Source organism: Garra rufa, chromosome 3 (assembly GCF_049309525.1).
Source record: "Garra rufa chromosome 3, GarRuf1.0, whole genome shotgun sequence".
Lineage (NCBI taxonomy): Eukaryota > Metazoa > Chordata > Actinopteri > Cypriniformes > Cyprinidae > Garra > Garra rufa.
This window is the reverse complement of record NC_133363.1, coordinates 20,934,188-20,958,754: the sequence shown is the minus strand read 5'-3', so window position 1 is coordinate 20,958,754 and position 24,567 is coordinate 20,934,188. Positions and strand designations below refer to the sequence as shown.

General features: G+C 36.8%; 1 protein-coding gene across 1 annotated transcript in view; it reads right to left on the bottom strand.

Moving 5' to 3' along the window:
* The window catches only part of stim2b (stromal interaction molecule 2b), a 69,485-nt gene extending 48,409 nt beyond the window's left edge, over positions 1-21,076 (bottom strand). The window contains exon 1 of the mRNA XM_073835823.1: positions 20,325-21,076. Within this exon, the coding sequence (XP_073691924.1) occupies positions 20,325-20,472 (148 nt within the window). The 5' untranslated portion in view covers positions 20,473-21,076. The remainder of the gene's footprint in view (positions 1-20,324) is intronic.
* Between the last annotated feature and the right edge of the window lie 3,491 nt (positions 21,077-24,567).

Genomic DNA, 24,567 nt, shown 5'->3' with positions numbered 1-24,567 from the left:
GTTATAAAGTTAGAATTGCGATATATAAACTCACTATTCTGAGAAAAATATCAGGGTCTTTTTCAGAACATCAGAACTGGACTTCACAACTGCGAGTTTATATCTGACAATTCTGAGTAAAAAGTCAGAATTGTGAGATATAAACAGGTTGACAGGTTGTCAAACCTTAAATTTCTCTCTGCAAGTCATTCACATTAATGCCAAGCATTCACTACATGATTTTAGGCCCGATGTTTACTTGCAAACAGTTTTCTAGAGATTGCAGGCAAAGTTTGAAACCTGAGGCAAATCGGTGTTTATTCAAGTGAATGACAATCACATAGTGTAAATCATCAAAGATGCGACTTGATAGAATTGCCAATCCATTGCATTTAGCAGGCTATCTAAATATCTATTGTTTGTGACTCTTCTAGCTTGAAATATATTTTAATCAGAAATGACATCAACGGCAACCTACACCCAATGACAACCGTACAGTGTGAAAGTAATTGCAATCTGATGATGAAAATCGTGTAATTTATGGGCGGCATACGTTTGTACAGTATGTTGGCTTTACACTGTGTACAGTCGTGGCCAAAAGTTTTGAGAATGACACAAATATTAGTTTTCACAAAGTTTTCTGCTAAACTGCTTTTAGATCTTTGTTTCAGTTGTTTCTGTGATATACTTACAAGCACTTCATACGTTTCAAAGGCTTTTATCGGCAATTACATGACATTTATGCAAAGAGTCAGTATTTGCAGTGTTGGCCCTTCTTTTTCAGGATCACTGCAATTCGACTGGGCATGCTCTCAATCAACTTCTGGGCCAAATCCTGACTGATAGCAACCTATTCTTTCATAATCACTTCTTGGAGTTTGTCAGAATTAGTGTTTTTTTGTTTGTCCACCCACCTCTTGAGGAGTGACCACAAGTTCTCAATGGGATTAAGATCTGGGGAGTTTCCAGGCCATGGACCCAAAATTTCAACGTTTTGGTCCCCGAGCCACTTAGTTATCACTTTTGCCTTATGGCACTGTGCTCCATCGTGCTGGAAAATGCATTGTTCTTCACCAAACTGTTGTTGGATTGTTGGAAGAAGTTGCTGTTGGAGGGCGTTTTGGTACCATTCTTTATTCATGGCTGTGATTTTGGGCAAAATTGTGAGTGAGCCCACTCCCTTGGATGAGAAGCAACCCCACACATGAATGGTCTCAGGATGCTTTACTGTTGGCATGACACAGGACTGATGGTAGTGCTCACCTTTTCTTCTCCGGACAAGCCTTTTTCCAGATGCCCCAAACAATCGGAAAGAGGCTTCATCTGAGAATATGACTTTGCCCCAGTCCTCAGCAGTCCATTCGCCATACTTTTTGCAGAAGATCAATCTGTCCCTGATGTTTTTTTTTTGGAGAGAAGTGGCTTCTTTGCTGCCTTTCTTGACACCAGGCCATCTTCCAAAAGTCTTGGCCTCACTGTGCGTGCAGATGCGCTCATACCTGCCTGCTGCCATTCCTGAGCAAGCTCTGCACTGGTGGCACTCCGATCCCGCAGCTGAATCCTCTTTAGGAGACGATCCTGGCGCTTGCTGGACTTTCTTGGACGCCCTGAAGCCTTCTTAACAAGAATTGAACCTCTTTTCTTGAAGTTTTTGATGATCCTATAAATTGTTGATTTAGGTGCAATCTTAGTAGCCACAATATCCTTGCCTGTGAAGCCATTTTTATGCAACGCAATGATGGCTGCATGCGTTTCTTTGCAGGTCACCATGGTTAACAATGGAAGAACAATGATTTCAAGCATCACCCTCCTTTTAACATGTCAAGTCTGCCATTCTAACCCAATCAGCCTGACATAATGATCTCCAGCCTTGTGCTCGTCAACATTCTCACCTGAGTTAACGAGACGATTACTGAAATGATCTCAGCAGGTCCTTTAATGACAGCAGTGAAATGCAGTGGAAAGTTTTTTTTGGGGGGATTAAGTTAATTTTCATGGCAAAGAAGGACTATGCAATTCATCTGATCACTCTTCATAACATTCTGGAGTATATGCAAATTGCTATTATAAAAACTTAAGCAGCAACTTTTCCAATTTTCCAATATTTATGTAATTCTTTTGGCCACGACTGTAGAAACTGAGAAAATTGACGAGAAGTGCAAACTAAATCCTTGTATAACAACATGGCCAGGTGGTGAGACAAATAAACAGAAATAAACATTCTTCTAAGAAGAGGATGTTTATTTCTCTTCATTTGGCTCACCACCTGTCTTTATATATGAGGATTTTGTTTGCACTTTCATTGATTCTCTTGTGTCTTCCATTACAAAATGGGTAATTTCACTAGATTGCATTTATGCCAGTAAGCATTTAATCTGAAATGTGCCTATCACTTTATGAAAGCAGCTAGTAACAACACATCCACATGCAGCGGATAACAAAGAACTCCTTCAGTTCTTCTAGAAAGAATGGCACAAAACAAGCTGCACAGTTTAGCTCAATAAAGTGACCTACATTTCCATTGGGCACAATTTTCTGCACGAACTGATACCAGTTGGATGATTCAGAGAATTGTTTGACTGGACTTCAGAGAATTGTTGCAGTTCAATTAAAACATCACCCTTGCCATTGTATCTGCAAAAGAGGCCTTTCTGGTCTTAGATAAGCACAACAGTGTCTGGAATCCCATCAAAGACACATGAGTGTGTGTGCAATTACGTGCATCTTAACCACTTTATTCTGTGAAATGGAAAGATTCTGTGAATAATAAGGGCTCCTCAAAGAACCATAGATGTCAATGTAGAACCTTTATTTTCAGGAGTGTAGAGTAACCATATAAACCCAATAAATGCATATCAGCACACTAAATAGAACCTCTTACCACACAACCAATCCACAACAGCCTAGTATCATGGTGGTGTGTTTTGCATGGCTAACCACACACATTTTCACATACACTGTAAAGAACAGTATATGAACTTATTCTTGGTTTCTCACAAACTACCTTTTTTCAGTTGAATCATTGTGATGTTTGGCCTAGAGCTTTATAACATACCAGATGCATGTGTTTGTGTCTCTGTGTGTACTAATGTGTGTACTAATATAAACCCTGAGGGGTTCAGTTAACTATCCCAAGTGAGGATAACGTCTAGGTCATAATCTTGTGGTGACGGCAGAAAACAGACATGTGCGATATTCCCAAACTGTGACTGAGTAACCAAAGGAATTGATGGCATCTAGTGTTCCATCTAAGCAGACGTGTGTTCCTATATTCCATTAGATCTAATCGGAAAGCATGATCAGATCAGATAGATGATCTAGATTAAGAAATTTATTTCTAGCATTCAAGTTTAGACTGGGATCAGTTGACTTTTGATAATATTATGCTTGAGAATGTGATTACATAATAGCAGAAATAAAACTAAAATGTGGCTGGTCCAAGATATAAATATTTGGTCAGAGATTTATAAATCTAACACTGTCTACACCGGACTCGACAGTTGTCGCACCGCAACAGCTAAAGTCTGTCTACACTGGACGCGACAAAGCGACCGTTGCAAATCATTTAAACTTTGAGTGCACACGTCATAAATAGAACGCGGCAGCAGATTACTGTTGGGGATTTGCCGTGCCGCATCCAGTGTAGACAGCATAATAGGTTCTATTTTTATTTTGTCGCGTCGCATCGCGCCACTCGCGTCCGGTGTAGACACTGTATTACAGACATGTACTGTTCAATTATGTCATAATTTACTCCCTATTAAGTTTTTTCTGCCTGGTCTCATGATGAAAACATACATCTGGGAACTTTTTTTTCGCAAGATGCAAAATATGTACCAAGCATTCATACATAACTGCAGTTTCCATTTTTCCGTTTTGTACAGTTATGATTACAGCTCCATATGTTTTACTTTACGGACATAACAAGCTTGCTTGGTATAGCTCAGCTGGCACAGAATGGGACTTAGGATGCAGAATCCTTAGGTACAAATCCCGATAAAAAACATGGTTCACGATGAAAGAGCTGAAAGATAAGAGATCGAAATACAAGCTAAAATGGCATGCTTGTGTTTGCGTTTTTATGTCACATTAGCTTTGTTCATACTATCGAGCAGGGTTACTTGTAGTGCAGATAGTACATTACTTAAAACGTCACGGAGCATTAGAGTTATAGCGCCACTCAACAGACATTTCAAGTCAGAACTGTGGTGACGTACAAAACCAACGTCACATAAAACGTACGTTCGTTTAACTGTTCCGGGGAAAAATATGAACACTCTTTTCGCACCACTCAGTGGACATTTCTGTTTGAAACTGCAATGATATGTACTTATTGGTACGTATTTCACATCTCGAGAAAAAGTTCCCACAGATACGTTTTTGTCATGAGATCAAGTTGGTTGTTTCACAGTAGAAAATGAAACTAAAGAGCAGAACACCAAAAACAGAACTTTGGTTTAAAGGAGTTCACAAATATTTGTAAAGGAAATAATCATTATTTTTAAAGATGTCTAACGATTATTTCACCACCCTTGAAGGAGATATATTGAGAAACTAAATTCTATTGGTCTACGTCAGTGCTCCTTTTCCTTACCTTCCTTTTCCCTGGTGAAAAAAAAAAAATACAGCTAAAACCAGCCTAGGCTGGTTGGCTGGTTTTAGCTGGTCATAGCTGGTGACCAGGCTGGTTTTAGAGGGGTTTTGGACACTTTTCCAGCCTGGCCAGGCTGGTCTTAGCTGGTTAGGCTGGGAAACCACCAGCCTAACCAGCCTGGGAGACCAGCTAAAACCAGCTACTTCCAGCTTAAACCAGCTAAGACCAGCCAAACAGGCCTAGGCTGCTTTTAGCTGTTTTTTTTCAGCAGGATTGCTGGAGAAATTATCAAACTGAATGGCTTAACGTGAAATACCCTGACATTCATAACTATTTGTGTCCTTAAACACTCTTTTTTGGGGTCAACAGCTTATAAAAACATAGTTTTGAGTTTTTAGCTTGTTTACCGTACACATTGTGACATAGCAGCTTTTACACATTGTTGTATTTTTTGTCAGAAATGACAAGGAGGCAGCCTCCCACAATACAAAGTCAATGAAGAACATTGGTTTGGTTTCCACCACGGTGTGGGAGTGGCCTAAATGCTCTCTGTCTCTATTCAGTCGCACGTTACCATCAAAAACAAAACTAATTCATGGTCCAATGGCTCTCATGTCAGAAGAAATTGAAGACTTTTATTTTCACTTTTACATCCAACTACAAAACACCTGCACTGCTTACGAAACATTGTTGTCACTACAGCTGCTTGAGTGTGAAGTAAATGGCGAACAGCATACAACTAGCTGAGGGTGGAAATATGCTAATATAGAACAGTCCATCAGCGGTTGTGGGCAGGGCCTGAGCAATATGATGTCATACTGCTCAGAAAATCAAAACGGCTTAATAATTTGGAAATTAAAAAAGTACGTATTTGGAAATCAAAAAAGGAGTGAATTGTTTTTTATCATTGTAGGGTGGTTGAGTCCACACACTGCTAAGACATCTATGCAAACATCATGTAAAAGTGAATTTTGCATCCGATGTCACTTTTAAAGGCTTTTCTGTGCAGCCTATTCTGTTCAAAGAGTGTTCTTTCACCCCTCAAAGCAGTTAATCACTTGATCATGTAGTCACCTGTCAAGAAGGGTTCAGACTTAAGAAAAAACAAAAATAGATCCACTGATGAGTGGAGGGAACCAACTGTGACAAGCAGTAATGCTATCTATCAAGATGTGCTAGCAATGCTATACTAAGGTTAAGGTGAGAATGTAGGTTTGGGTCAGGGGTTAGTATTTGTTACACTTATGTAGGCAATCAGCACTTTGTGACATTACAGATGAAATCTTTAGAATCATCTACAGAGTGGGTTTGTGCTTAACTGATTCAGGGGAGAAAAAACATGCATTCAAAGACACAATGATGGATAAAAGCAGTGCTATTACGTACCAACTCTGACCCACTTCTGCTTTGCATTAGAGGTGCTCTGATGCTGCTTCCAGAGTCAGACCACGCTCCTTGTTTCGTATCAGCTCAACAAGCAATAAGGAAAAACTAATAGCTTAATAGCTCTGTTTGTTTTGAGACAATGTCTTTGGAAAACAACTGCTCTGGCATGGAGTTCCTTTTAATCAGAAGAGATAAAGAGATTAACGGACAAATTAATGGAAATGTAAAAGGACAACAACAGTGTATACACCAGTGCTGATGCTATTACAGAGACTTTGTGGTGGACATTGAGATAACAAACATTCAAAAGGTTTCTCTGTACAGTCAACATTAAATGGAAAACACAACTTCAAACTTTTCTGCCGATATACAAATCATTAAAGAGGTGCCTTTGCAGGGGGTGGGCATGTTGATGTTTTTAATTTTTAATGTTAATAAGCATAATTAGTATTAAATATAGCTGCAAGCAGCAATTACGGGGCCAAGCACAATCAGCGGCAAAATAGGAAAGCATGGCATGGATCACCAGACCAACTGCAAAGACTAAATGAAAGTCTTAAGAAAGACTTAAGATGATTTTGGTCAAACTGACAGAAAAATAATGTAGAACTCAAAGAAATATGATTTAATGGATTATCACTTTTGACAAACAGGTGATACTGTTATCAAATCGATGTGGTGTGTTTAGTGTGAAGTGACAATGGCACACATAAAGTTTGGTGGCATTATGTCAAAGCTTTGCAGAGATAAAGCCTCAGAGTTATTTTGGCATCAAGCCTAAAATTTGTAGCGACGCTGTACGAAAATGGTTTCATCTAACAACAGTGACCAGTGTCAGTACAATAGGCTAATGCAATCAAAAGTTATTAGCATTTTTGTTACCAAATTGATGTGGCGTCATCAGTGAGAGGTGGCAATGGCACATAAAAAAAGTTGGTGTCAATATGTCTAAGCTTTGCAGAAATACAGCCTCAGACGCAGTTTGGCATCTTTCCAGCAAATTTGTTGATGCGCTAAACGAAAACCGTTTCCTACTGTCCATCACGAATTCAATGATTTTTTTTGTCAGCATCATCTGAAGATGTTCCGAGTCAAATTTGGTGAAAATCAGAGTAATAGTCTAGGAGGAGTTTGAAAAAGCAGGTTTTCAACATAAATCAAAATAGCGGAGGAAGTTAATCTAGTTATGGCATAATTGGTATCGATGTTCTTGGCATGACCCAAGGAATTTATCAGGACCAGTTTCATTATAATAGGCTAATCTAAACAAAAGTTATTAGCATTTTTTTTTAATTTTCTTTATAATTTTAGACCACTAACTTTGAGCACTGTCAGGGCATGGTGCTGAAGACACATACCAAGTTTCATAATGATACATTGATGTGTTCGTAAAATATAGCATTTTACAACAAAATTCAAAATGGCAGACGCCCAAAATAGCTGACATAGGAAAATGGGGAAAAAATGATTAATGATTTAGACCTTACGGTTAAAAAGTTATTTGCATTTTGCTACATTTTAAACAAGCTAAAGAGTTTGAGTTAGAGACTCCAAACGTGCTATGGTTAATGTTGAGGCTGTTCTCTATTAGTGTGCCAAATTTCACAACTTTCCCGCAAGCGGTTATTTGGGCTGCTAAAGAGAACTCTAATGGATACAATAGGTGCCATCGCACATGCGGTACTTGGCCCCAAATAAGCAGCAAATTGAGAGCTTATTGAGGCAAAAGCATTGTTAATAGTTAGTAAATAGTAAGAATTAGTCCCCAAATCAAAGTGTGAATGTGCACAGATATATTTTTCCTAATTTTTTTATTAAGAATTTTATTTTTTTTCTTGATTTTAATGATGGACTAACTTTAGTCAATCAAAATGTAAAAAAAGTATATTCCAGTCTGAACAAGAATGAAAAATTAGCTACTTTTTAAATACAATGTAATGATGAACTTTAATTTACAATTTGAAAAATTATTTAAAAATTAAAAACTAATTAAAAATTATACAACTTTTTTCAATTCATCACTTTACTAATATGAGTTTTCATTTTGGTAAATTTATATTTCATTCACTTTTGTCATTTATGAACCTTGGCTGAAGTAGATTCAAGTCTGGACAGTCTAATGTTATAACCTGTTTATTGTGAAAAATGATCCGTGTTTAAATCCTGATCCGTCACGTCTGAATGAGCATGATGCCTCTGTGTCATAACATTATTTCAGCATTCATGTAAATGTATTTATTCTGCCTCTGTGCACTTTAGATGCCGTTTCTGTGCTGATAAGGCAGTATTTAGAGAATGATAACCATTATATGACATGGAGTACAAACACAGTGGCACCATCTAAGCATTAATTCTCCAGTCATTAGAGACAGGAACATACAATACTCTTGTAATTTTGTTATTCAACAATTCTGTTTTCAACATCTTAATCACACTGAGACTGTCTCATTTGAAACATTGGTTACGTTAATGGCAATCCCAATGATAGTCCAATACAAGAACAGTTACAAAAATGTTGCATTACAAGTTGGTCTACAATTGAAAGGCCTACATAACACAGCCAGCCTTGTGTGAAAGGCAGCTTTGACATCGATGCTTACTTCCTACTTCACACTTGCGTAATGATAATATTATCTAGGTCTAAAAAAACGAACAAGACAGATTATCAGACATATTTTTAAAGGTGAATCACAATTCCCAGACTCGTACATCCAAAACAGTGTGTCCCTATAAGAGGAAGTTCTTTTATTTAGAAGCTCACCAGACTAAATACACAAAGGCATTAAGTGTGTGAACAACCACGTTCACTGGAATATCACTTAAGGGGATTTCTTCTGCCAACTCATTCAACAAACCTTAAACTGCAAACAACTTTTAAAGAGCCTCCTCACCACTATGGGAATTGTGTTAGTTGTATGAGGAACTGTGTACTGCAAATGTGGTAAACAAGAAAGGGGGTTTCAGTCTCTTAAAAATCATAAATTATGAAACACCTCTCTACTAAAAGTTCCTTTTAGTAAATATCTGTTAGCCACTGTGAATAACTATCTGGCTATAGGATTTAAAAAGGTAATAAAAAGTGAGAAAAAATATTTTGACAACTTCATATAGTGTCCCATAGAAGAAAGTACAGGTTTGTCAATCTAAAGATTAATCGTCAGTCTCAAAGGGCTAAAATGGATACCATTATCTTTCTGAAAATGCAAATAGGGAATGTATGGAAGCCTCTTTCTACCACTGAATAAAAAATTAAAAAAGGTATTTGCTTGCATCTCGCAATTCTGACTTTTTTTCTGAATTGCGTTACAATAAACTCACAATTGCGAATGATAAAAGTCAGATTTACAAGACATAAACTCACAATTCTGACTTTTTTTCTCAGATTTGCTTGATATACACTCACAATTCTGAGTTATAAAGTCATAATTGTGATTCTGAGAAATAAAGTTGCAATTCTGAGCAATAAAGTCAGAATTGTGAAATATAAACGTACAATTCTGTCTTTTTTCACCTCAGAATTGGACTTTATAAAAATTGTCAGTTAATATCTTTGTAATTGCGTAAAAAAAGTCAGAACTGTTTATATCACGCAATTCTGAGGAAAACAAATAAGATTTTTGACTATATATTGCAATTCTGACCTTATAACACACAATTGCAAGTTAAGTCAGAATTGTAAGATATAAAATTTAAAATTCTCACAACATACCAGTCTTTTTTCACCTCAAAATTGGACTTTATAACTCACAAATTGCAAGTTTTTATCTCACAATTCTCAAAAAAAGTCAGAATTGCCAGATAAAAAGTCAGAATTGCACTATATTAACTCGCAATTGTAAAAAAAAGGCAGAACTGTTTTTTTCGTGCAATTCTGAGCTTATTTATCACAATTGTGAGTTTATATCACACAATTCTGAGGAAAGAAGTCCAAATTGCGAGTATCTTTGCAATTGCGAGAGAAAAAAGTCAGAACTGTTTAAATCTCGTTGTTCTGACCTTATTTCTCGCAATTGTGAGTTTATATCATGCAATTCTGAGGAAAACAAATACGAAATGTGACTATATATTGCAATTCTGACTTTATAACACACAATTGCAAGTTATGTCAGAATTGTGAGATATAACTTGCAATTCTGAGAATGTATTTGCAAATTGCGAGTTTATATCTCACAATTCCGCAAAAAAAGTCAGACAAAACATGCAGTTGCAGGAAGAAAAGTCAGAATTGTGAGATAAAAAGTCGCAATTACCTTTTTTTATTTTTTATTCGGTAGCGAAAACGGACTTCTATAGGGAATGAATTTGTGAGGAATGAACTGCATTCACTGAGCATATTCTTAAAGGGACATTTTACCCAAAAAATGTCAATTCTGTCATTGTTTACTTGCCCTCATGTTATTCCAAACCTGTATGACCTTATTTCTTCTGTGGAGCATAAAAAAAAAGATATTTTGAGAAATGTCTCTATTATTTCTATTTTTGTTAATACAATGGAAATCAATGTTCAACAACACTGTCCTCTTACTAGTATTCTAGTTTAGTTGTCCCTCATTATCACTGCTCCTACAGGTGAGTAAATGATGAAACTATCACTATCATGACACTAGTTTACAAACTGATCTGACTAAACAGCACCTATAAAGAGCATATCAATACCCATTTCAAGTTTACCAGTGATGACCAGGGTAATCCAGACATTACTAATGGACAAGATCAAAATGACCATGTTTGGACAAAAACAAAATGCTGTTCTAACAAAAAACTTTAGAGAGTTTTACAGTTTAGGGTGATTGCAGAACTGTGAGTAATAGACAGTCAAATATTGTAGCATGGCCTAAAGTGACCTGTTCAGCTTCTCATTATGTAGGACTTTCATAATACGAGACCAAAAAGACACTCAAATAGATAAACAAATCCAACTAAGCCTCGTAAGACGTGTATTCAAATAATCTGATAGACACAAAAAAAAAAAACAATCGACCTTTCACTCAGAGCACATTTGTTATGATAGTCATCTGTGCTACAGGAAATTCCTTCATTACTGTGCTTACAATTGGGAGCCCTCAACTGAACAAGTAGCCTAACACATGCCACTCACATGGACACAAGCAAAGTATACTCATATTCCCTTTTCTTAGATGCTTTCTCTGCTGTAATGTTATCGCTTTCTCACCGGTTCTTGCATATACACATGCATATTATCAATGGCATCCTGCAAAGCAACAGAAGACCACATTCCAAATAGGAAGTGGGTCGTTGGGTCAACTCACAAAGAGCCCAAAGTCAAACTCCCAGCATACACACACATACATAAGCACAACAGCACCAGAGGAACTGCCACGTGAAAACACATGCGCATGCATACAAACAGCGCAAATTCCTATTTAACATTTAGAAATTCACTTTAGTTACCTTATCATATACAGTACAGACCTTTAAGTCAACACGTGGCCTTCCATTATTCACCTCCATTATCAGTACATTTTACAGTAATAAACAGATTTTAATAGCTCTAATAGGATGGTTTATTGACATACACACAGTTAGGAACCAGTAAAGTTCTGGCAACCACCGTATTTTAGTGTAGAAAACAGTGTAACCGAGAACTCCTGTGTCCAAATATTCCTCATAGGTTGTATCTCATGATGACTGCACCCTTATTGATATAGTGGGAACTCAACAAAGTATACACAAGAGTTTAAGCACCCTATGTAAATAGGTTTAAAGACAAGCATTTAATTTGTCACTCAGCCTATAGTCGGACTACATCTTTGCCTGCTGGTCTCAGGCCTGCTGCTCAGGTTTAAAAGCTTTTATTTAATTGTGATATTCATTGATGTTTGCGCATATACAGTAAATGAATGAGGAAAGCACAATTCACAAGTGTGCATGCCAACACAGATGCAATGTGCCAGCATCTGAACTTGCTCTGCCACCTCCCTAACAATAGAAAGAATTGTAGCCATTTATACAGATTTAGATACTAGGTTTAAAGCCTTACTCCAAAAAAAAAAAAAAAAAAAAAACCTCATACAACGCTTTTATTGATGATATTTGAAGGGTTGGTTCACCCAAACATGAAAATTAGACTTCCTTCTTTTAGACAAATCCAATCTGAGTTATATAAAATATAACCTCAAACAGAGGCGCGCACCGATGCAGCAAACATGTCGGCAATGGGAAAGCATTTAAAACTGTCCAAGAAAGACACAAAAAAATAATTACAAGCACCGACAGCACGAGACCGTTTAGTATCACATCACATGTCTTCCATGAGAAGAGAGAAATCGCTAAATGGCCTTAAACCATTAGTAAAGAAACTACAGAAGACAAAAATAATGATAACAATCATTACAACAGCTCTGTTAATACCTTTATTATAACATTCTCCTTTGCTCAGCAAGGCTGCATTAATTTGTACATTAAAAACACATTCCTAATTTAAGAATGGTGTCTTCAAAATGGCCAAAGAATATTATTTTACTAGCTTATTAATTTTAAGTTAAATTGTGCTTTGTTGATAGGCTATAATGTCTACTAGAATGTTGATAAATATTTTTAAATTGATTTTTTTTCTTTGAAAAGCAAGACAAAACTGTAAAAAAGCAAATATTGGCTATTTAATTTATGCAATGGTAAAAAAATAAAAATAAAAAAATAAATCAGTGTGTAAATTTGTTCGGCTTCGGCCAAGAATTTTTATTTCAGTGCATCCCTATTAGAAACACTTTTCTCTAGCTTGTGCTAACTGTCGCACGTGCAAGCCGTTCCAGGTGGATGACGTAGGACATATGCATAGTGCTTTCGCCATTGAAAAGGGACGAACAGGGAAGCGCGGAGGAGAGAGCGAAACAAAACACCGGTCACAAATTAGAAGTATAAAACTAGGATTTGTAAAGAAAAATGTCGAAAGATTATAAGCCAAGAGGAGACTGGTTTTTGAACACGCAAGTAAGCACGTTATAAACAAGAAGAGCGCAAAACAAAACAAAACAAAGAGAGCAAAACAAAACACAGGTCACAAATTAGAAGTACAAAACAAAAATGTCCAAGGATTTCGATATAAGCCAGAAGGAGAAGAAGGAAACTTTGCTAAAGAAAGGGAACTTTGCTTGTTTTGTTCCTGCAAACAAACGTATGCTCGCATTAGACTAGCATATTATCACCAGCGTATGCGCTACATATAGGTCTTACCAAAGACTATAGAATACCCAAGACATGTCACTCGTGTAATTTTGAATGGGGAAAAATGCAACCTTCATTATGGCCGCGAAGCCCCGCCTTCTTAGTGAAAGAGCCAATCGTTGATTAGTAAAGTCAGTACGCCACTGCAGCTGCTGTTAGAAGTCCCGGTTGCTATAGAAACAATAGGCGCTCTGAGACGTGCGCTCAGTACTGCGCATGCGCACTGGCTCATTTAGCCAGGAAAAATAAGCGTTTTTTTAATGCTATAGGAGCACAAGGAACCATATTTATGAGGCAGTTCTTGTTAGATTTCATTGGTGATTCCAAATATGAAATTTAATCCTAAGTTTGGCAAACAGTTTTGGAGAATTTGATGTTTCCCCAGTCAAGTAGATAGGAGCTGCACTTGGATGCCCGAGAGGCGTTTCAAAGATGGCCGCCGAGTGACATGACTTGCCCTAAAGGGACTTTGGTCTTACGTCATCTGCCTGGAATGTTGGAATTTTAAATATGGATATTGTTCTTACAAAAACGTCTGATGCATATGGTACACTTAACTGGAAACACTTCAGGAATGTCAAAGTCGTCATCTGATTCGTTGAATTTGATCGCATTTCCGAGAGACGCGAGTGTTGCGTTTATTTTCGGTTCGCCGGGAAACAAAGCGCAGACTGATCTACTCGGCGTTTTACTAAAATGTGCTCATGCAGACGCCATTGTTGTTATACACACTTGCGACCTTTGCAAACAAATTACTGACTTAATGCTTGTTCTCCCTCTTCTTATTTAACTCCCAATGCTGGTTTGTTGTTGTAGAGGCATTTCCACGCCCCGAAACGTGACGCTGAATGAAACGAACTGTGATTGGTTGTTTATGGACGGGCCTTGGCCATTGAAAGCTGCCATGAATTCCAGACCTTCAGCTGTCAGTCTGAAGGTCTGGCTACGTGAGGCTAGAGTTACTGTAACTTCTTTCTTTCTTTCTTTCTTTCTTTAAAAAAAAAAGGAGATATTTTGAAGAAGGTTGGAAACCAAACTGCTGGCAGTAGCCATTGACTTCCATGGTATTTTTTAAAATTTGAAGTAAATGAGTGAGTAAATGATAACAGAATTTTCATTTTTGGGTGAACTATCCCTTTAACTAAACTCATTAGTGACTGGAGAACAATACTGAACACACTGCCCTCTCATTTCCCTTGTCCTTATAATAAACGTGTGCTTGTCTGTCAAGACTCATTTGGAGGCTGATAGTAATCAGCTCCCAACGTAGGCTGTTATAAGGTCTTATCATGTAATGGTCATTAGTGTTCAACATAGACTCATTGGAAAGTGAATCCACCTACATTTTTACAAAACTCCAAAAACGTACCTGTATATACAATTGAATGCATTTTCCAGCTGAAAGTAACAGTAATGGCAGTAAAACAACCAACACCTTTTATAAATTTTCACATAAATTATGATTGCAAAAGCAGACTATCAATAGAGTGTTTTCACGACGTGTCATCAATCGGCCATATTGGTGGCACTGAACGTAAACAATGCTACTGAACCAAACAAAACTTGCAAATTTTGCTGATTATTGCTACTGAAAATGATACATTTTTGTCATGTTTTGGGCTGTAGTAATTGGTTGTATAGACTGACAAAAGTTGTAACAAATCAAGGAGAAGTGTGCAAAAAACTGCCTGAGGAATAAAAGGCGTTTGTGGTTGGCAAAACTAAACCAGGATTTCCAGGGCAAGAATCCTGACAACATTTATGTTTGTTCTTATTATTTCCAGTCAGGTAGGTGAAACATTAGGCTAATATCTTAATTAAATCGTGACACAAGTGCAAACCCTCTATTAGTGTTGTCAAAAGTCCCGGTACTTCGGTACCAAGTCGGTACTAAAAAAAATTAAATGTTACGGTTCCAGGTTTTCTTTAGTACCGGTGGTACCGACTATCCGGTCGACCCGGTTCTTGATCTAAAAGGTGCGCACTGCGCAGTTGCGCTCTCCTCGGCGCTGCTGCTGATGCGGTCGCTCTGAATCCACTTGTTGACAAGGAAGAGCCAGGCATGCTACAAACATTTTCGATTCTCGGCTGAAGGCGAACATCATAGATCGTCTAGGTTCTCTCAAAAGAAGGAAACGCATCAAACTGAACAAAACACAGTGAAGACCGACTGCAGGATCAAATGAAAGAGTTCAAGTAAGGTATGTTTCAATTTAATTTGATATTTCGAGCTTCTGTTAAGAACATTATTGCATATTTTAATTTGAATGTCGAATTGTAGTGTTGTTAATCGTTAGCATAAGCGGCTAACGCTAATATGCTGGGCTTTGGGACGATTTTGGGCTATTTAACGCTCCCATAATTTTTATTAGGATAAAAGAAAAATGAAATACATGATATATGTACTACTTATACACACAAAAGGCCTGTTTATCCAAAATATGTGTGTTAAAGAATGTACAAATGCATCGTTAACAACGTCTGTCTTAATATTATGCTTAATATCAGTCTGTCAGAAAACGTTCTTATTCTTGGCTGGATAACTCTAGCAGGTTCATAAAGCTTTTTATTATTAAATATGAACGCAGTTTGGATTAAATAAAAGTACAGTCAAATAAAACACGTTTGATCTCCAGTTTAGTTTTGTCATACTTTACAATAAGATCAAATTCATGCATTATCTAACAAACTTAAGTGAACAATATATTTTTACAACATTAATTCAAAATGTTATTCAATACAAACACATGATCATTCATGTTTGTTCATGTTTAACAGTTTAACATGATTTTATGGATTAGTAAATGTTGAAATGAGCCTAACCTTAAGAAGAATAATTGCCATATAACTACTGTTTTTTTTTTTTGTAAGGTCATGTTGTCTAACAAATGAAATCGTTTTGTAAAGAATTTTCAATACTGCATTTTCTATCTGTGATAGACAGCTAACTTAATATATGTAATCTTATCTAAATTTATTATAAAAGCTGAGGTTTGTTATTTACTGAAAATTAATATTTTTGCTGGTGTCAATGATCTAATGTTGCATCTGGTCAGACTTAGCCCACTGCTTTACTTAAATGTATTATATTTTCTTTTTACAGCTGCAGATTGAGGAAGATCATGAAACACCCCAGCAAACTCTAAACAAGACAACAGTTACAGATGTTTTTATAAGCAGCAGAAACAAACTTTTGGATGAAGCTTGTGTACAATTTTTGAATGCCTGTAATTTATTTAGTTGTTATTTAATAATTAAAATGTTTACAATCCTTGAAATACTTTTATTACTTGGAAAAACCATAGACAAAAACCTGAAACTAAATTTAGATAAGTATAATGAATGACATTGGTTTTTGCACATTTTATTTTTCTTTAACTTTATTAATGAAAAAATTGTGTTGTTCAATTAATTTAATTGTGTTTTACTTTGGTACCGAAATTGGTACCGAGAACCGTGGATTTTCACTGGTATTGGTACCGAATACTGAAATTTTGGTACCGTGACAACACTACCCTCTATTAATACTTCCTTGTACAATACTATGTCATGACCGAAAAAAAAAAGCCTAGTACACTTTAGGAATTTTGGAATGACTTGTAAACTAACACACATAATCGGCTCCATATGTATGGCTTTTCTGATGTAGTAAACATGCTCTGTAGCTCACCTGCCACAGCATTGTTTTTGTGATGCAGAACGCTTGAGTATGAGTCCCGTGAAACACGAGTCACAATAAAACAGCTTGTTGAAGCAAATTAAAACAGCATGGTTGCTTAGGCAAATGCATTTTTATTTCATATTTGCTTTTGTTATCACTATTGGTTATATTTAGGAGTGGTTTTAGGGTTATTTTCAAATTAAAGGAATTAAAGGATTAACCTTTTAGCACCACTCACTGCACATTTCTATTTAAAAGTGTCACGAAACTTGCAAGAAACAACATAATATAATTTAATCACAGACATGTTTTTCTGATGGGCCTGGGTTGTCAAGGTTATATAGCTTTGAGTTAAAATTGTAACATTACATGCTGTAGGTCAAAATGCGACTATGCAAATACTAGGGGGAAAACCAATGTTGACACTAAATGCTCAAGCCATTGTAAACTGCAACAACCCCCTGAAAATCAGAGTTAAGAAAACCCCAAGCTGCAGTGCAGTTATAATTAGGGGCTTCCCTAATTCAAGGGGTTTGTTGCAGCTGGGAACAGTGGTGCACTTGCTGTATTTAATCAAGTACACTTTAGAATGCACTAAACTTTGGCAACAGCTGAAACAATTTGTCCAAGGGTTTTAATTTCTGATGAGTCAATTACCATTTGCATGCAGGTTATTTACCCTTCTGATTAAGTCTGCATTCCTGTATGACCACAGATCTGGATTACATTCATCATATGAGCAGCAGTGTGTAGCTCTGTACAGACAGCAATCTGTCATCTCACCCTGTGTCCTCAGCAAGTGTGCTGACCAGACTACTGCCTGTCAGAAACGATCTACTGTCATTAAAGGCATGACTAATATTGGGAAAACAGCTGTGGGGTTATGAACCAGAATAGGCTGACTGACTGAATCAGTCATGTTTGTTTATGCATTATGCACTCAGTATAAGCATAATAGTGTAATACAATTTGTTTTTAATTTGTACTATTTATTTGTTTGATATTTAAAATATGGATTTACATGAGTGTCCTACAAGCTATCATTCTATGGATCAAATGCATCATATATAGTGGAGTCAATTGAATATAAATTCAAAGGGCCAAAAACTTCTTTTTCCCTCAAGAGCTAAACAGTAGGCTATACTATAGATGATATCACAAGATCTGGGACAACATTTCCAACATTCCCAGTCTTGTCCATGATGACAGCGTCGTATACAATAGTGATATCTGCCAATATTTGGACACTTGGACCCTGAACCACAAAACCAGTCTTAAGTAGCATGGGAATATTTGTAACAATAGCCAAAAATACATTGTATGGGTCAAAACTATCGATTTTTCTTTCATGCCAAAAATGATTAGGATATTAAAAGGGTCATCAAGTTCATATGATTTTTTAGGGTCTTAACGAAAAGTCTCTAATATACTTTGGTTAAACATTCTCAATAGTAGTGTAAAAAACACCCTTTTACCTTGTCAAAATCAGCTCTGCAAAATATCAGCTCATTTTATCGCATGGGCCCTTTAAATGCAAATGAGCTCTGCTTGCACCGCCCCTCTCTGCTGAGGGATTACAAACTGTATGTATACTTTCGCATTTAGCCGTGTTTAGCCGCGTTTAGCCGCATTTATCGGCGAAACTTGCCAACAAGCACATTATTTATAAAGGCCATTTGCAAAAATGCATAAAAAAACCCTTATACTCACTTCTGCTGTGGGTGAAGCTGCATCACGAAAGATTTGCACAAACATAGATGCATATGTAGATCGGGATTGGCGCTTTCCTTTTAAAAACGAAAGTAACGTTGTCCTCTGCCTCTTAAGCGGCTCAGACTGGTGTCTGGTGTAAATGACGACTGCTATGTTCATTATTACATCCAACAACAGAACACCTCAATCGCTCAATTAGAGTCTTCCTTCGATACAATGGCAATCTCATTCGGACTGTTTCAGCTCGGTGAGGGCGGGTCTAAGGTAAGACGCTCATGTCAATCAACTGTGTTTCGTCACAATAACAAGAAGCTGAGAATGACCTGATTTTAAAAAGGGGATATTACTTTTTAAAGATTAAAAAAATACCACTGGGTGGATTTTTATCATTGTAGGGTGGTTGTATACACAAACTACCAACACACATTAATGTTCAAGCAACACAGAAAAATTAATTTTGCATCCGATGACCCCTTTAAGTAAAGATCATGTTCCATGAAGATATTTTGTTAATGTTGTACCGCAAATATATCCAAACTTAAATTTTGACTGGTAATATGAATTGCTAAGAACTTTATTTCGACAACTTTAAAGGTGATTTTCTCAGTATTTTGATTTTTTTTTTTTTTTTTTTTTGCAGATTCCATATTTTCAAATCATTGTATCTCGGCCAAATATTGTCCTATCTTAACAAACCACACATCAGTGGAAATCGTATTAATTTATTCAGACGATGTATAAATCTCAATTTTAAAAAAATGTACCCTTATGTCTGGTTTTTTGGTCCAGGGTCACATTTGAAAATTTATTGTCATGAGCCAATGAATAGGTGGTATCTCTTATATTTTTTGACAAATATATTTTTATACCTAAAATAATCATGCAAATTAATAGTTCTCCAAGACAGAAATATTAGATAATACAACACCAATATTGAAAAATGACAACAAAAAAAAAAAGTTGGAGTTTGAATGGGCATGATTCTTAATGAGCCTTGCGCTAGTTAGTAGTAATGCATGTACTAGCAGTTAATGAGTACTTACTAGTAAAACTAGTATTAAAATGTTAGCTTTAAGAGTGGAATGGTTATTTGTCACTTGTCTACTAGACAGACTTGACAGACACCAGTCAGTTAAGTGCTAAAATAATGAATATGTTAGTAGTACAATTTAAAATAATCCTAGTCATTACAGGGTTATTAATTAATTACAGATTTTTTTTTTAAATACTAGTATCAAAAATTGATTATTTAAAGAAATAAATGTCAAAATAGCTTGCCATAGTGAACATGGTTGATTAATATATGTATACTGTTTGAATTGTTTAGTGAATATTGTGTAAAAATAAGTCAGTCAGTTTATTAGCCAGTGGCCATGGAAAACCCCATCTGGTGGTTTCTCCTCATGGAGGTGCTGGCTGATGACACTGCTGTATGGAGGGGGTTCCTCCTGCTCTCTCATGCCAAGCGTTTATTGGTGGAACAGCAGGAATTCCATTTGGATGTTGTCCTGACCTTCATCATTTTCATAAGCAGTCACTTACACAGACAAAGCATCAGAATCTCTAGAATCATCCAGAAGTGATGTGTGGCTGGGAAAGACCGGCCCACCATCAGGACCCACGGTGCCGCGAAATGACACACATTTACATTCCCTGATTATAAACACTTATCATAAACGGCTCTGCCAGTCGAGTATCTACAGTATTTGGACGGTATATGGAGATACTAAATCACCTCACGACAGAGAGAGGGGGAATAACCCAGGCTGATCTGATTTGTGGTTTGTTATGATATAGGGCTCTTACCTGTAGGAGCAACAGCTGCTGCTGCCGCTGCTGGATCAGGAGTGACTCGGTTCGACAACTGACTCGTGTATGAACTCTCTAAGCCCAATACCGCAGAGATGACGAGTCCACGCAGCAACAGAACCGCTGCCCCGGACAAGAAAGTCATGGTGTGCAAAAGCTTTCAAACGAACAATAAATAAATCAACAAGAGATCACACAGTATTTTCACCCAGTGGATCGTCAAAACGAATCCCAATAATGAAACGTGTGATTTGAACAGTAGTTAACAGTAGTTAAATAGCCGAGAAGATCCAACCTGTAAAAACGTAGGCAAAAAAGAAGTAATCCAAGCTCAAAAAAAACCGATCTAAAAATGCATCCAAGCTGTCCAAGACGTCAAAAGGAGATCGCGAGGTAAAACTCCATCCAAAAGAGATGATCAACTCTTCTAATATGACACATTGAAATAGACATCAGAGCATACAGACATCAGATCCTGGACTGGGTTGGAGGATCTGGCTGGCTGTATCCTACTTTAGGATCCAAACAGACAAGTGCAAACTGACGAGGAATCCCCTGTTTGAGAGGAGATGAAACCACGCATTTTTCTGTTAGAAAATACCCCAGTGAGTCCAATGCAAATATTCCAGTTCTACACTGGAAGTAACAGCAAATAGTCTCGGTACATCCACAAGAGCCGGCAGATATCCAGCATATTAAACGCCTCTGAGAACGAAAGTGTCAGATCCCAGTGTGCCGTTTAATCCAAATCCATCGGGGCCATCCAAAATACACGCGTGTGCCGTTCATGTCCAAATATTAACCGAGTTTAAATGTCAAGTCCGCATGACTGCGCCTGACATGAGGGCTCAGGTCTGCCCACTGCCTTTGCTAGTTGATGCAGAAACTAAATTCAGGGGGCGGAAGTCCGTATGCAAATCAATTGACAGCAGGACGCCGGCAGTTTGATTCTCCCTCTTCGCTGATCTCGCCTAAAACTCTCCCATATGACACAAAACCAGCTGCTGCTGTGAACTGCAGGGGGCTGTGTGCGGCAACAATGAGCTGTGTGCTTGGCTCACTATCGGTATGCACAATAAGAGCACCAAAGTTGCTCGGGAATGCTGGCGCCTCCCGGAAACAGCCAGCTCTATTGTTCATCACTTCCCACTTTTATTTCTCCCATCGCGACACGCAACAATTTACACCCAGAGAACCATCCAAGTTTTCCTCCTCGCTGCGGGCTGCGATTGGTTGAACGGTCCCAACATGGCAGAATCTGATTGGCTGACGGCATGAGAGAGACGTGAGCTTTGAAAAGACAGACCGCGGGTGAAAGCAGGCAGGCGGATAATAATGGGTGTTTCTTGTTTTGAAGGATACTGCTCATCTGGAATATAATACAGATTTTTCTGTGTGGGTGTGTTCGTATGTGCATATGATTAAGTATTAAAAGTGCAGGATATTTTCATTTATTTATTTAGCTAGACAGCTCTATGATTAAAAAAACGTATATATCCCAATGATTGACTCCAGACATGAGTCTTCAAAAAAAAAAAAAGCTGTTTTATTTCACATGGAGCAGGTCACCCCCTCATTAACTGATTGACCAGCAGCCAATTGGCCAGTAACTAACATTAAAGGATTAGTTCACTTCCAGAACAAAAATCATCAGATAATTTACTTACCGCCTTGTCATCCAAGGTGTTCATGTCTTTCTTTCTTCAGTCGTAAAGAAATTATGTTTTTGAGGAAAACATTTCAGGAATTTTCTCCATATAGTGGATTTTGAACTTCCAAAATGCAGTTTAAATGCAGCTTCAAAGGCCTCTAAAGATCCCAGCCAAGGAAGAAGGGTCTTATCAAGCGAAACGATTGGTCATTTTCTAAAAAAAAAAAAAATGTACAATTTATACACTTTTTAACCACAAACACTCCGGTTCCAGACAGTTAGGGTTAGTTGAAAAACTCTTCATCTCATTTTCTCCTCCAACTTCAAATTCATCCTACATTGCTGTTTTACCTTCTTTGCACGTTCACTTTGTAAACACTGGGTCGGTACTTCTGCAGCGATGTAGGATGATTTTGAAGTTGGAGGAGAAAATGAGATGGTAGTTTTTTTCGACATACCCTAACTGTATTGAGAGCTAGACAAGACAAGTATTGACCAGCAGCCAATTGTCCAGTAACTTTTTTTTTTTTTTTTTTTTTTCGTTTCGCTAGATAAGACCCTTCTTCCCAGGCTGGGATCATTTAGAGGCCTTTGAAACTGCATTCAAACTGAATTTTGGAAGTTCAAACTCGCAGGCACCATAGAAGTCCACTATAAACGTTTTTGACTGACTCTTAAAGGATTAGTTCACTTCCAGAACAAAAATGTACAGATTATTTACTCACCCCTTTGTCATCCAAGATGTTCATGTCTTTCTTTCTTCAGTCGTAAAGAAATTGTTTCTTGAGGAAAACATTTAGGGATTTATACAAATAGTGGACTTCAATGGTGTCCCCAAGTTTGAACTTCCAAAGTGCAGGTTAATTGCAGCTTTAAATGGCTTTAAATGATCCCAGCCAAGGAAGAAGGGTCTTACTGGCGAAACAATCGGTCATTTTCGATACCAAATCACAATTTATATACTTTATAACCTCAAATGCTCGTCTTGTCTCTTCTCTGAGATGCAAAGTCTGTTAAAAGTATATAAATTGTCAGTTTGTTTCGAAAATGTTTCACTAGGTAGGACCCTCCTTCCTTGGCTGGGATCGGTTAGAGCCCTTTGAAGCTGCATTTAAACTGCATTTTGGAAGTTCAAACTTGGGGGCACCATTCAAATCCATTATATGGAGAGAAATCCTGAAATGTTTTCCTGAAAAAACATAATTTCTTATCGACTGAAGAAAGAAAAGACATGAATATCTTGGATGACAAGGGGGTGAGTACATTATCTGTAAATTTTTGTTCTGGAAGTGAACTACTCCTTTAATAATACATTCACTTGTAGACACTTTACACAAAAGTACATTTAACAAGTAAAGCAAACATACACTACCATTCAAAAGTTTAGGGAAAGGTAAGATTAAAAAAAAAATGTTTCACTTTATTTGGAGGGGTATGTGTTACAGTGTAATTATACCTTTAGGTACTGAGTAATATTAATTAACAACATGTACTTACTACATGGTAAGGATTAGGGTTTGTTTTAGGGTTACTTTGCATGTAATAATGCATAATTAATTATTATTAAAATAGCATGTAACCTTAAAATAAAATAAAGTGTTACCAAATGTTTTTATTGTCTCTTATGCTCACCAAGGCTGCATTTATTTGATCAAAGATACAGTATAACAGTAATATTGTAAACTATTATTACAATTTTAAAAACTTTTTATTAATATTATTATTATTTAATCTAATTACCTTCTGTAATGCTTAAGTTTCAGCATCCATTATTGGCTTGTCTTCAGTGTCACATGATCTTTCAGAAATATGTTTTTCTTTAAAGAAAAATATTATTATCAACTTTAAAACAGTCGCATTCTTTGATCAATAGAAAGTTCAAAAGTAGAAAGTAAAAATATGTATAGGTAATCTCTATTTTGTAACATTTTAAATGTTTTTACTGTCAACTTTGATCAATTTATTGTATCCTTGCACGGTTGCCAGGTTTTCACAACAAAACCCACCCAATTACTACTCAAGCTAGTTTCAGAGGGGGTCGTCACCCTGTAAAAATTGTGTTGCAGGTTTTTTTTTGTTTTGTTTTTTTGGTTTTTTTTTGGCAGGGTTCACCTATAAAAGTTGCATTCCAGGGGCTAAATATCATGTTATTGGGGTCAAACAGTGGACATGAAAAACAACATGCAACAGTGTAAAGGCTAATTTCGCTGAAAAAACGTGGACTTGGCAACACTGCATCCTTGAATGAAAGCAAAAGCATCAATATCTTTCAACATCAGCAAAAAAAAAAAAAAAAGGAATAATAGCCATAGTAATATAATATATAAAAATATATAATAATAAATTAAATAATATATAATAATACATTAAATAATAAAGAGATTTGATGTGAAGGCACCAATAAGTAAACTTTTATGCATCCAGGCCAATAGGTGTCAGTATAAAGTGCAAAGCCACTTTCACAATGCTACTGGAACAAATAAGAATCAGCTAAACACTAACAAAGGTGTAATAAGTGCAGCTTTAAAATCACACATTGTTCATGCAAAAAGTAAAATCCTTTCAAATCATATGTATTATTGTCTTTAT